We start from the raw sequence: 15,418 nt of genomic DNA on the forward strand, positions 1-15,418 counted from the left end.
CAAAAAGTTAACCATGTTTGACAAGATCATAGTTATATGGATTGCTACCCTTGTTTAACCTTGTTTGGGTATATCTTTATTCTTATATGCACAAGTTATTTACCAAACATTGGTGCAAGTCTTATTTGTGAGAGTTGTAAGCTTAGCAATCATGTTGAACTTATTGACATTGAATCTTTTATGAAATAGAAAGAATCCCTTGGTCAAGATAGTTGCTAAAAAAAGTAATGAGAAATCTTGTTTTACTCAAATGTTGTTGAAAATTATCTTATTCTTTAAATGCTCTACAAGTTGGTTGAATAATAGTTATCACTAAATTAATTAGACAAATTCTCATCATTGAACCCATTCCTTTTTGTTAATTAATATTATTTGTATGATCACATGTATAACATGTTAGCCTCCTTTTACAATAGGTTTCATATTTCATGATTGACTGTTTTACATGCCAAATATGTCATTCTTTCTATGCTGCAAAGGTTCCATATTTCCTAGAAAACTCAGAAAATTTAAAAAATGTAAAGAGGGTATGCCCTAAAAGAATAGTCAAAGGGTAAAAAGAATCAATTGGTCAAAGAGAAAAATAAATGAAATAAACCCCAAACAAAAGTCCAGGAAAGTGTGCTAGCTCAAATGCCACTACTATATTCCATTTTTGAAGAACTATTCCATTTTTGAAGAGTTTCACAGTTAAGGGAAGGCCAAACAGCTTAATCTTGGCTTCCCTAGGTTTAAATTGCTTGTTGTAGAGATAGAGAATAAATATCTGTCCAAACTATTTAATCTTGGCAAATCATTAGATAGGTAGAGAAACAAGGGTGCTCAACTGTTTAATCTGAGCCCCGGAAGGCATAAGGATCGATTTAGATAGGAGGATAGCAAAAAGAAAAATTGAAAAGCTGGGTTTGCTAGTTCAAGTGCACCAAAACCAAAAAGAAGACAAAATGCTAGGTAAGTAGGATGGGTAGGCAGTTTTGAGGTTACAGAATCAAGAATTGTGATCAATTTTGTGTTTCAAAGTGTTAATTTACTTCAGATCACAAGTGCAAGGAATTTTTCCATTCGGAGTAGCTCAAGAGAGGCATGTCTAACTTCCCCTTCTTCCTTTTCCCTCAAATCATTCACTAACTTCCCCTAAAGATGTTAAGATCTGCTTAATATCTTTAAAAATTATCATATTCCATAAATATTGCCTAAGTAAAGGTCTACTTTGCTTAGGGATGCTTATATTTCTTCTACAAGTCCTATTTCCCCTTTAAAGCCTAAGATTTCTATCCTTAGCACTTTCTTCACTAGTTTCATATTAACTTCTAACATTAGTATGTAAATCCCTATCTATTTCCCCTTCCCCTACTAAAAATGCATTAAATAGCTCCCTTATGTACATATCCCCTCCTTCTGGTTGAAATATAACCATAAATATGCTTGGGAATTACTAAGTTTGCCTGAAACTTAGTAAGAACCCTCAGTTTTGCTTCTTAAACCTTCTCCTAATGCATTTGGACTCCTTCCAATGCATAAAATGCCTTTATCACTTCATAAAAACCTTCCAAGTGCTTTTGGACCCCTTCCTAAAGCATAAAAACCCCTCTAAATGCAATCAGACCCCTTCCGATGAATTAAAAGCCCTCTTTTTACATTATTTAACCCCTTTGATCTCTAAAACCCTTCCTCCGATCATAAAAAACCCCCTTTGTATTATAAAAACCCTCCTCCGATTGGAATTCCCCCCCTCCGACGCGATATCGCTGTCGGAGGTGGTAGCAGTGATGGCCTTTTAACATATATATGCCCCTTCCCCTTCCTCCGATGCGATATCGCTATCGCATCCGAAGCGATATCACTATTGGGAGGTCCCCCCTATCACATATTCCATATATTTCCATTTTCCTCCGCTTTTCCGCATACTTCCCTTTTTACCGCATATTTCATGTTTTACCACAAACCTTAAGTTTTATCGCAAAACTTAGGTTTACCGCAATTCTCCATTATATAATAAAACACATGCATTTATCGTCGAAAAACCCGCATTTCCATATATCATATGCCTTATCGCATCGCCATCGCAATACACATAAAGGCCCGCCCCCCGGGTTTCCCTGATGGCGCAACATCGATTTAATCGCAGCCGTCCACCGCCCCCATGTCCCCGCTGATAGCGAAATGCCGATTTAATCGTGGCTGCCCATTCGGGCCCTCAGATCAACAATCCACATTGTGTCGCATCGTTCCCATATATAGCTCCGACTGGCCGGAGTCGAAATACCATAAAGTGCGGCATATAAAATTTCGGGTCTGAAAGGGGTCTTTGTACAACAAAGTGGGAGAGCTCCGATATTCCGGAGCCGAAGTATTTTAGAGTGGAGTTTAATATGCATCGGGTCCAAAAGGGATTGGTATTGTACGCCCCGTATTCCGGATCTGAAAAATTATGAAGAGCAGTGTTAAAGGGATTTCGGGTCCGCTGACCCATTTCATTGCAAATCCGCCGATAAGAAATCGCCAATGGGCCGGACCCGATATCAATAAAAAGAGAGCCTATAGCCCGTCGGGTCTGCGGGGTTCATCGCACATCGGAGGCATTGTGGTTTGGGGATCCGCCGATCGCCAATCGCCGATTGCGCAACAACCGTTGGATCTGCCATCGTGAGATCCAACGGCCTGGATCTAATCCAAGCTACAGTAATCGCTCCCCGCCCATTTTTTCATGAAATTTCACGTTTAAAAGGCATTTTTGCCTTTTATAAGGAAAAAGGCCATTTCTTCATGTTTTAGCTTGGCACCCGCGTGCGCTCCAATGCAGAGGGAAGCTTGATCATTTCTCAGTATTTTTCGATCGCTCCGGCCACAGATTAGTTCTAATCAACAGGGTTTTGCCTCAGCAGGCATTCAGCACCAATTCCTCCTTTTTTCGGCATTTCTTCTAAATTTTTGCACTATTTTGGATTGGCCAGTGCCGATATACCTCTAAAGGCCACAAAGGGCGCAACAACAGTCAAATCTTGCCATAAGTGGCCATAAAGGGGTGATTTTGAAGCGGAAAAGTGTATCAGTGAAAGAAAAGGCCCCGATTCAATGTTAAAGAGTATCAATGTTGCGACAAAGTGTATCAGTTAATATTTTTCAGTGGAAATATTTATTTCCAAGGCAGATGAACATTGAAAGGCCCCCGGCAAGTCAACGAAATAGTAAAGGCCCATTTAAAGCTCACCAAGACAGATTTATGGGCATTTAAACCATATGAGAGCAGCGCAGCAGAACCCAAGGCATAGTTATTACAGAAATGGCCAACGCATGGCTCAAAGGACCATATTAACTCATTTTTGAGGCAGCTGCCCCAACGCAACACTTAGATGGATATTTGTTGCATTTATTTCAGTAGAGATTAGGTTAGAAGCAGTTATTTCAGCAGATCTGTCTCAGATCTATTTTGTAGATATTTTTCCTATAAATACCACCCTCAGCAATGTATTGAGGGTTGGTTGGTTGGTTGATAATCCTCATTCTAGACTTGCGCTGTATACTTTGAGAGCTCTATAATCAAAGACTGCTGGAATGCTTTGGATGAAGAACTATCTGTTGTGTTATTTAATGGCTGAAGAGTGACTGTGGAATTCCTGTGCTACTACATGGCTCAATAAGTGTTTTCTTACTTCTGTTTACAATTTATATATGTTTATGCCACCATTGTGTTACCATCTAAATAGCAAGAAAGAAGAATAGCCTAGGCTTTGCTTGACTGCACTCTATGCTCAGTTCTTGTTATTTCTATATGTTTTCTTCAGAAATGGTTATGAATATGCATACTTAAATGATCATGTTTACACTGTTTCTTTCACATATGACTGTTATTTAGGAATTCTTGACTGCTCCTAGATAAACTTTCATTCACCTTCCCTCTCTGTTAGCTAACGAAAGATTCTTAGTTTCCTTTCATCTCTGACCTTCATTCCATCTTTATTCCAGCTTGATATTGTTCTATGTGTAGCTATCCTGCTCTGTATTCCTCTTGTGACCAAGAAAACGCAACAACAAGCCCTAATCCATGACTCCATGCCCAATGGTTTGAACTTCTCACACTATGCATCTTGACTCTGCTTGAAAACATCATCCTTCCCACCAAAATCAAAACAAAACCCATGTACACCATAACTAGCCTAAAATCAACCCAAAACAAAGCTAAATTTTAAAGAGAGAGCCCTCTCTGACTGCAGGTAGGCTAGGACCTGCACCCCAAAGATTGGTTTGTGGTTACCTCGACCGTATCCCTTAAGGAGCCAAGGGACAACCTGAGTGATAACATCATTGGCGACTCCACTGGGGAATCTTATTCATAAAATTCCAAGAAAACAAGTTAGAAGCTGGCTCCAAAGAAGAAATCTCGCTATACCAGATCAAATCCAGACCCAAGTCCCCCAGCTGCTTTTGATAATCCCAATTTAATCCCAAAGTTTCTAAGGAAACAAGAGGGAAAAGAGGATATTGCTGATTCAAGTTCTGAAGCAATTCCCCAAGGCTATATTCCAACCCCTAGTAAAGTTTCACTTCATGCTGTTCCATCCTCTCCTAGTTCATCATCCACTTCTCCACTCCTCCATTCACTGCACATACGACTCCCACTACCACTGTTATTACTACTATTCCAACTTTTCCATTTCCTCTTGCTGTTCCACTTATCCCTGTAAATATGGCTAACAGATATGCACCTTTACAGTTACCTGCAAATCCAGGGGCTATGCCTCAGGATTATCAAACCAAAATCACATATTTTGACGGTACTGGTTCTTGCACAGCCCTGAAACATACCAAGAAAATGCAGGACTATTTTGAGAGTTATGAAATAGATGATGATAGTGTAAGAATTAAGATTTTTGTCCAAAGTTTAACAGGAGATGTAAGGCCCTGGTTTAGAGCTCTTCCTGCAAATTCCATAGCTGACCCAGAGGCCCTTTACCAAACATTTCTTAACAGATGGGAGAAGAAGGACCCTCTGCACATATTATCTGAATATGATACTATCAAAAGAGGCCCACAAGAAACTGTCTTAGACTATTGTGCTAGGTTCAACAATGTTTACAATGCTATTCCACAAAACCTTAGACCTCCACCTGATCTAGCTTTATACAAATTCCCTGATGGATTTGATTCCGACATGGCATATCAATTGAGGGAAAGAGCCCCTCAAAGCTTAGCAGACATGCAGAATGTAGTTGTTAGTGTGGAGGCAAACCTAATTGCCAAGCGAAACAGAGCAAGAGTTGAGAGAAGAACTACTTTTAAAGAAGAACCTTCAGCATTTGAGCAAAAATTGGATACAATCATCAAAGGTATGGACAACTTTGAAAATAGAATGGGAACTATTGAAAGAAAAGCCTCATGGGAAGGACAGCAAAACAATGCTGTTAGAAACCCAAACTTTAGAAAAAATCAGAACCCAAACGTTGGAAGGGCAAGTCCTGACCATGATATAAGACCTCATTTTCATGAAAACTATGCCGAAGCATCAACATCTAGTGAGCCAACCGAGGACTCTCATATCAACTTGATGGGTTTGAAGAGTGAACAACAAGTATTTCTAACCCAAGAAGACCAAGATGACCATGATATAAATCAATTTCAGACCAAGTATGGAGAGTCATTTGACTTCAAACAAGGCTATGATTCAGCTGTCTACGAAGTCCATAAACAATACAAATTGAGAACAAGAACCATTGATGTGTCTGATCCCATCAAGCCAAAGGATGCCAAGCAGCCTAAGAAAGTAAAAGACAAGGCCGCTATCACAGAACCTGCTGATAAAACAGACCCAAAATTAAAAGAAGTGAACACTTGCCTTAGGTGTTTAAGGTGCTCTTGATCGGATTTTGAGAATGGGGTAAGGTCATCAAGGTAGACCACTAAGAAATCATGGATTTCTTTGGCAAAGGCTATGTCCATGGCCCTCTGAAAAGTGGCACCTGCATTCTTAAGTCTGAAAGGCATTTTAAGATATTTAAAAGTTCCCCACGGTGTTGTGAATGTTGTTTTATCCTGAATGTTGTTTTATCCTGTTTTATGAGGTTGCAACATTGGACTTTGGGATAAGAGAAGATCATCATACAGGTATTGTATGTTTGGCATGTAGGTATGTAGATTAAGGATTATTATATGCATTAGGGTTATATACATTAGGTTTATGAACATGTATTTGATGTTATGGTTACATTCATGATAGATGTTAGATGATTAGCATGGTTATATGCACATGTGTCAGATAGTCAAGAATGATAGTAACCTGTAGTTGTATGCATTGCTATTGTTGTTTTATATTAGATAACTTGATGATTATGTTGTATGTTGTCGACGAGTATGATAAATAGCTTATTGTTGTTATATGCTATTAACTTGATGATTAGGGTCATTTTATTGAGATATTGATGTTATAATTTGGATTGGTCATATGCATGATGGTAATGTTCATTGCCTTGAAGATCTTGATGTTATATGTATTGTGTTAACTTGGTTTGACGTATGCAGATGGTTATGGTTGCGATATTCAGGTATGAATTGACATATTTGTGAGATGGTGTCATACTAATCTAGATTGAATTTATGTGTATGAGTTTACGATGTGAACATGTTAGTTAGATATTGTTATGGATATCATGATCTTATGAGTGCTTGAGCTAATGTGTTGTAAAGTTATATTGTGCTAACTAGATTGATTGTGCAACCAAAGATAACCTCCCCTGAGATACATTAAGGTATCAGTTTCTTATGTCATGTATTTGGTGCTTGAGTGTTGATTATGTCATCTAGTTGATTTATTTAACATGGTATGAATTTTTGATGAACTGCATAATATGAGTATGTGTTCAAATGATCTTGTTTTAAGATGATTGTACTAAAATATATGCGTTGAGATAGTTGATATGTACTTGAGTATAGTAGGTGATAGTTGTAGTATTATGACTGATGACTATGAGTTGACTATGGATTATGACATGATTGTTAGTCCTGGTAATGGTTGATTTCAAATTAATAGATATGATTGTCTTGATATTTGGAACATGTGGTTGATATGTGTGAGCAGTTGTAGGGTAACACGCTTGGTATTAGCATGACAAGGTAATAGTTGATGTGTCTATATAACTAACAGTTGGGTGGCATGACAACAGATAGTAAGCCTCGATTCCAATAAGGTAAAAAGGTAAAAGAAAGGAATTGGGCAAGAATTCCTTTGGTTAAGTTTGGAAACCCTAATTTTGAATGAATGAGTGCTTTGCACACAGGAAGTTTTCTTAACCTTGATTTTGTCTAACATTATGTGGATATGTGCTATATTCATGAACATGTACTTGACAAGTATATTAGCTAGTCTTTAGCTATAGGTGGATCTATTAAAGGATTGGATTCCCTTAAGAGATGGCGTGGATGTGTTAAGTTGCAAGCAACGTGCTTGGCACAACAAGATAAGGTAACTGGTGTATTTTTATTTATGCACTGACAATTATGTGTTTATGGTAGCATGATGCAAGGGATTGCATTGCAAGAGATTGCCATGAAATCTTGAAGAAGGCTCTAGTTAAGTTTCCCTGGGAACCATGGGGATTGAGTCATGGTGTTTTTTTTAGTCTTGTGCTTTTGGTCTTTTATGAATTTTTGAACCTGATTTGTGGCTTTGTTTATGTCTAGTGTATGGCCATACCACTTTGTTTGTGGAGTCATGTTGCTTGGTTTTTATGGTCTTCTTCTTGTTTGTTTCTTGTCTTGCCTTTTATGTTTTGAGTCTTGGGAATTGGTTGGGAAAGAGGAAAGATGGAAATCGGGAGAGATGTGTGGTACCCAACCAATGATATAAGACCTAGATGAGGCTTTGTGCATGAGTAAGCATAGTGGAAGGTAAGACTATGACAATTGTTTGGACTGGTTGGGTCCATTGTGGTAAATGGATAGTAGCAGTGTAGACACAAGAAATATAACCAGAAAAGGTAAAGTAAATGGATCAGAGGTGTCATATGCCTTGGCTATGTTGGGAACTGTTGTTCTCAATGTTGCGCATGTGTTGCATGAATAAAGGAATTTCTCTTAACCTAGAACTTATGTTATATGTTGATTATGTTATGATCATGATTATGCTGATGTTTATATATGTATACATGAATGTATGTATGTCATTGTCTGACAAGGTGATGATTGTTTTATGCTAACGATCATATATGTATGTATGTATCCATGTATCTATGTTACTGTCTGACAGGGTTGTCAGGGATCATTATTGTGGAGGAATGATTTCTTATGCAGGAAAACGACATGAAGAGGTTCCTGGTCATACGAGGAATCAATTGGTAAGGTTTTTCACGACAAATATACGAGGTCAGTATCATGTGGATATGAATTGATATTGTATACTTGTATTATGCTTATGTTTATGTTATGACAGGTAATGTTGAAGGATACATCAACTAAGTGAAAGCAGTGTGGTTTGCGACATGCTAGGGTAAGCATGGATAAGACACGGGAAGCAAGGTTTCTTGGTAAGAACAATATGGTTTTGGATGTGTGGTACTATTGTTGTGCATATACTGTATATGTTGTACATGTTTCATATATGATGTGTGCACATGTGGTGTTGTGTATACATAACATGTGTACATGTTGTTTATGCAATGTTATATATAGGATGGTACAAATAGGGTTGTGTGAATATTGCATATGGGGTGTTGTATACATATTGTACTGTCTTCACTATGTATATGTTTTGTGTGTGCATATGGTGCTATGTACATGTTGGATATGCAGTGTTGTGTACAGATGATGCTATGTACGTGTTGGATATGCAGTGCTATGTACAAGTGGTGTTGCGTGCATGTGGTACATTGGTACTATGTACATATGGTGTGGTGTGCATGATTGTACAAGTGGTGTCGTGTGCATGTGGTCTTGTACATGTGGTATTGTGTGCATGTCGTTGATGTTGTGTTATGGGCATGCAGTATTATGTATGTGCATCATGTAGTCATGGTATTGTGGCATGCGTACTCGTTGTGTTGTACTCTGTGTAGTTACATGTATTGGGTGGTATTGCACATCGGGTATAGATGATGCACTGTGTGGAACATTGGCTGAAGATGTATGAGTTGTACGTCAAGTGTAGGTGCATGTATTGCATGGTGTTGTGTGTCAGATGTGGTTGTATGTGTGTGATGCACACTATGTGTCCATGCACATGTTTGAGGAGAAGTCACTGGTTTTTTGTCGAGTGTAGAAACCGATTCAGAGTGCGTATGGAATAAAGACGAAGGTAGAAGCTAAGGATTGATGAAAGGATAAGTATCAACATTTTATTTCAGTTTTATTATGCATGTGATTTATGACTATGGTATATAATGATTATATGTGATCTATGATTCTGGTTTATGATGGTTACATGTGATTGATGATTTTGATCTATGATGGTTGTGTTTTGAGCTAACCTGAAGTGATATTTTTATACATGTTGATTTGGTCAAAGATGCTAGTTTGACTTCTTGTGACAAGAAGCAAATAGGATTCCAAGTGTACCTTATTGATGAACTACCAATGAGGTATGATTTGAAGTTATTTCAATTTATTTTGAATCTAATGGAAGTTATATTCTTGGTAAAAGAAGAATGAACATGCTCAGTTGGGTGGTTGAAATCGATTACAAGAATTAGCAACAACAACGAAAGAAATTGGAACATGCAACAGTATGCTGGTAAAGCACTTCAGGAGCAGGGCCATTGTGGGGCACTGGTACCCAATAGTGTCCATTGATTGCCATGAGCATGCTATGACCGGTATGGTAGTTTTGAGGCAGGTATATGCCTTGGTCTTTGAATCTTTTGATGCGAGGAAGCCTTGCCAAGGGATGGATTGCACGGGATGGGGATGCCAGCGGAACTTGGAAGGTGAGTGACTGCACGGAAGAGGTGAATGGATTCCCGAGGGACTATGTAGCAGAGAAGGGAAGGTCACAAATGGATTTGTTTTGGTCATTAGCATTTCTAGATGGAATCAGATGCACATTGGGAGTGCGCACTAGAACAATGAGCCGGTAACTATTCGTCGAGAGGACAAGTGGCATAGCATTATAGTGATGGACATTGGATGCAGATTTGAATTTGCAGTGGATTCTGGACTTCGTGGGAAGGAGGTGAATTATGTTATTACTTTGAGGGAGGAGGTGTGAGCCTTTGGATTCCCTTGTTGATCTATATGACAACATATCATTTATTTGTTGGTTAAGAAAATGTGTATATGTGTATATCATTGTAAATACCGTAATGAGCTATATTATAAAGCTCCAATATGCGGTATGGTTTTTATCTGGTCGTGTGTTGTCATGACATTTTTCTTTTGAGTGGGTCATTCATTGTAAACACTACAATGAGCTGTGTTTTAAAGCTCCCTATAAGTATGTTTTGTTTTCAGAAGTCTTGTTGGTTATAGGTGTCATTAAACACCGAGGACGGTGTTCCCCCAAGGGGGAGGGTTCTGTAACAGCCCTGGTGAAAATTCCATGTAAAAATATATAAATACCATGGATGATGGGACATGTATTCCAAGCTAGATGGTGGGCAAGACATCCTAGGGGGTGTTCATTTGGTTGTTTATGGATAAGGAAAATGGAAAAGGTAATGGCTAAGACATTAAAGAGGCAAAAAGGTATTTTGGCACATTTATTTATGAAAATAATGGAAATTAGGAGAAAAGGAAGGTGAAAGGTCACATGTTGAATGTGAGGAGGAATTGAAGGAAAATAATGGAAAATGAAGAAAATAGAGGCCTCATTAATAAAAAGGCTTCTAAGGATTAGTTGGCAGGCTTTTGGCTCAAGACTTGGTCAGTTTAACTTTGGAGCTCTCTCATTATTCTCTCTCTCTCATACTCTTCGATGCTTAGAGTTTTCTTGGAGCATGAAAGGCAATGAAGGCAAGAGGAAGCAAGGATCAAGCAAGGAAAGGCAGGATCAATCAACTACAATAGGCTTCATTGCAGGTATCAACTTGCATGTGTATTTTCCTTGCTAGATTTGGCATGCATGGGATTGCATGTGTTTATTTTCTACCATGGCATGGGTCTTTCCAGGTGTGACAGTATTTTTATCCTAGCCTTGCCATTTCCTGATAGCTTTGATGATATTGATTCTCTCATGCATTTTGTGGGGGATGGACGGATTGGATTCGAAGCTGAGTGGGGTGGATCTCCGAATTGACAAACACATGGTGGTATTGGTCCTTGAACTAGACTGAGGATGCATTAAGCCACTGGCCTAGTAACCCCTGAACCAGACTGTGGGTTACGGTAAAGCCAGATTGTGTGCCTTGGTGGGCCTAGGAATCCTTGCTGGTGAATGGTGGGATATACAGTAAAGCCAAGAGGTGGATTTTCTCTCTGTTGGGCCTAGTGATTCCGAGATGGAATGCACGGTAAATCCTGGAGAGTATGTCTCGGTGTAGGGCCTAATGATCCCTGGATCAAACTGCGGATGCACAGTAAAGCCTGAGAGACTAGGAGGCACTCAAATTCCTCACAGGGTAGGCAGAGAACTTTGGTGGCATCCACATTGATTGGTGTTTTTTGATGCGTTCTATGAGTCCCACATTCATGCTTGGAATATGGAACGAGGCTGATTGGTTGAAGAGAGACTTGGCTTAGCCAATCTATGGTCGGGTGGAACGTGGTAGTCCCATCACCGGTTGGTTCATTGCATTTATTAATGATAAACTCATTCCCTTGATTTTCATGTGCAAATGTACTGATATATTTATGGATTTTGATGGCTGATATGTTTATTGTATTTATGTTCCTATTATGTTGTTTATATGCACATTTACCTCAGAGGGTGTTACAACTGTTAGAAAATTACATATTACAGAGCAATGGAACACATAAAATATTGTAGAAATATAAACACAAAAAACGCATAAAACAAGAGAGACACAGATATACGTGGTTCACCCAGTTTGGGTTACGTCCACAGAGAAACAACTAGTCCTTCTTTTATTATATTATCCAGCAAACTGAAGAGATACAACCTACAGTAGATCTGATGTAACTCCCTCTTCACTCTTAATCTCCTCTCCTTTCCTCACTCAGAATATAGATCTATATAGACGCAATACAATTCCCTCATATATAGCGAGGGGTTGCCTTATAGGGAAAAAAACCCTAAATTAAACATAACTTTTACCATCAGATCTCCGCCTAATGAACGACCCAGATTGAATACGAAATTACAACATTTTACAAGGCAATTTTACATCTAATCTTAGCTTCAGGGGTGCTGCCCCCGATCCCCCTGCTAGGGGGGGGCTCCCAAAAGGTCGCAGCCCCCCCCCCCCTGGACCCCCTTTGCAGCGAATATTTTACGGTTGGCGTTGACAACGCATTACGAACTGGGGTCCAATGCAGAGATACCTTTGAATACAGAAGATAATCAGGCTCCACACCTCCATTCTTTCTATCAAACCAGATAAGGTTCTAAAAATCTAAGATTAGAAGCAAGCAAAACAAACTTGTTTGAGGGAAGAAAATAGTATGTTGTGAAAAGCTATGAAAAAACTTTCTTCTCCCTGTCTATGATTGTTGGTTTGTCTTAACATTTTCCTATGCCATCTCTTAATCAAATAATTTGACATTCCTCTTTAGTTACTCCTCATGCAGTGTGTGTATATTGATTTTGATTTGGACATCTCAGATGTCCAACGTCGTAGAGTAAAATTAACAGTTGACTTTGTTATGTCTTTGATCTTGCTCCATGTTCATTAAAATATACAAATTATGTAATTGAAATAAAAATAAGGATACCTCTCAGCCTAAGAGAATATTAATTTCCTTTTCCATCAAGTTAACTTCATTTTTGAAAATATTGAAAGCCACTTAGAAGGCACATATTCAGCCAAAAGCCCTATAATGTCATAAGAGGAACTCCCTCCAATTTTAATTGAGATTTGGTTTAGATCCTTTGCAACTCATTTTTTCCTTGGTAGCTTGTTAACACTATAAATACTCGTTAATGGAGTTTGCTTTAGCGTATTTGCATGTAATGGCTTCTTTGGTTGTGTAACACATTATAGTACAAAACATTAGTATATCTATTACACTCTCTTACAAAAAAATTGATTTTAGTGTCTCGAGTACTTAGATTTATACGTGCACAGATTTGTCTTGAAATATACAATATTCATGTGAATCTATTTCTTGGTGTATATATATTTTTATTCCGCAATTCTTGGAAGTGCACATCAAAGGAAATACCTTTGAATAGAAACACGTGTTTTTTTAACAAAAAAAAAAACATGCCTGTCAATTTCTAGGCCTTCTTGGAGTAGTTGTTGATATACACATTCCCTTACTCTAAGATAAATGATTGCATTTCTGGGGTTTTTGTTGCATTGAGATAGTGCTTATGGGATGGCTTGGTTGTTTTCAAAGTAATATTGCAGGGATAATGGGATGCCCTTTCTAGCTTTCAGAGGATGGCATAGAGCTTCATTTTACAACTAATCATTTAGGTAAAGCACAAAGAGTATATATCAAAAGTATCCAACTAGACAATGTTTATGAGAGTTATACTTGTAAAAAGGGAGTTCCATTTTTTAGCTCTTCATTACTTATTCCAACACAAAGTGAACTCCATTTTGTAGGATGGCATAATTTATGTCTTGGTTCTCTAGTATGGGATTAAGTGCCACTTTTCACACAAAGTTATGATCATATAAGTTGTTTCCAGTAATTCCTAATAATGTGTCAAAATATTGGCCACAATTGATCCAAAAGATGATGCAAAGGATCTAGCGATGGTTAGAAGCAATAAACATAAAGATGACGAAAGCCTCCCAAGGCCAAAACAACGCTCCTCAGTTGCCCCAACTGGGAAGCATACATAACCTCTTTAGGCCAACGCTTGGTACAAATTCCTTCCCATAGCGCCTCCTCTTCGGCGACTCGCTTCCAGTGACGGCTCACACAGGCAGTAATCGATAGAGACTTAGAATCCAAATGCTTCAACACCTCGAACAACATGTCCTTGGAACAAGACTTAATGTAACCACCATCGTGTTCTTCCTGCCTCATTTTCTTCACCTTAATCTCCTTCCCTTGATGAATCCAAGGAAGAGGAAGGTGTTGCTTATGCTCAACTGCATCTGACTCTACGTAGGGCAAATGCTAGCTGAATACTCAACAACAGTCATTAACTCCCCGCCTTGAAAGGTGCTCATACTTCGTGCAACAGGATACATCGGGCTTGATAAAATTTTACACGTGTTGAATTATGATGGGAGAGAACAACAAAAATGGAGTGAGGGGACTGGTTGAGCTAAACAGTGTTTTCCCAACCAACTTAATAGAGAAAATGCCTTTTGACATAATCAGTAAATTCAATATTTATTTTTCTAATTTTATAGTCATATAAAAATGATATTATTAGTTTTTCTCACTCTATGTGTGAATATGATGATGCTATCTTCCATGTGTAGTAGTTATTTTACGGAAGGTGCTTCATTCTTAAGTTAGAAGGTTTAGGACAACCACTTCTAGTTTACCTCTTATTGGAAACTGCTTTTTTATAATGTATATTTGTCATCTCCATACCAATTATTTTTAAAATATGTTTTCTCGTTCCTAAGACACATCATATATGTGATGTATGCATTAATATAACCTTCTAGATGTCCCTGCCATTGGATGCATATGATCAATATTAATGGTCCCTTTCTTGCGAGGTTTGTCTCATCAATTTACTCTTCCATTCCTCATCAAATGTAATAATTTGTCTACCAAATTTCTAGAGATTTTGTTGTGACAATGTCCTAATTGGTTTCTATTCCCTTTTCTTCTATTGTAAAATAAAGCCCACATTTGATCTTATTTTTTTCATCAAAGAAAAAACCATTGCTTTTTTGTATTAAAAAAGTAGTTACATCTTTCTATATTCACCAAATAAATAAGCCAAGTATATGTAGCATTTACTAACCATTTTCCCACCCAAAAAGAGTCAATATACTTACATAGTAGCCAAACAAAGATCTAACAAAATTACTAGTAGCATATCCCATATAACATAAGTCAACTAAAAATAGGGAGGTAATTAACTACCTCGTAATACCCCAAAATTTCAAAAATCACAAAATAATAGTCCACCAATGGTCTGTTGTAAAAGATAAATGAGGACAAACTAAACCAAAGGAAAAATTCCAAGATTAGTAGCTCCATGTTTGTACTCTTCATAATGTAGAGTTCCCGACTGTGAATTAAGTCCTTTCTTAGACAAGGAATCAACTAGATTGTTTAATTCCCTAAAAATGTGGAACATTGAAATTCCTTGGAAATATTTTAGAAGGTCTGTGATAAAGAGTAGGGATCGACATCCTTACTTTGAATATTTCTCTTTTGAGACTATTACTCGTTC

General features: G+C 38.0%; 1 protein-coding gene across 1 annotated transcript in view; it reads right to left on the minus strand.

Annotated features, from left to right (window-relative positions):
- LOC149236131 (F-box protein SNE-like) overlaps positions 1–14,082 on the minus strand; it is an 84,618-nt gene extending 70,536 nt beyond the window's left edge. Inside the window, exon 1 of the mRNA XM_089368780.1 lies at positions 13,897–14,082. Coding sequence (XP_089224906.1) covers positions 13,897–14,082 — 186 coding nt within the window. The remainder of the gene's footprint in view (positions 1–13,896) is intronic.
- Positions 14,083–15,418: the final 1,336 nt, after the last annotated feature.

Source organism: Pinus tabuliformis, chromosome 8, assembly GCF_031772625.1.
Source record: "Pinus tabuliformis cultivar Carrire ecotype Pingquan chromosome 8, CPIR1, whole genome shotgun sequence".
In the NCBI taxonomy this organism is placed as follows: Eukaryota; Viridiplantae; Streptophyta; class Pinopsida; order Pinales; family Pinaceae; genus Pinus; species Pinus tabuliformis.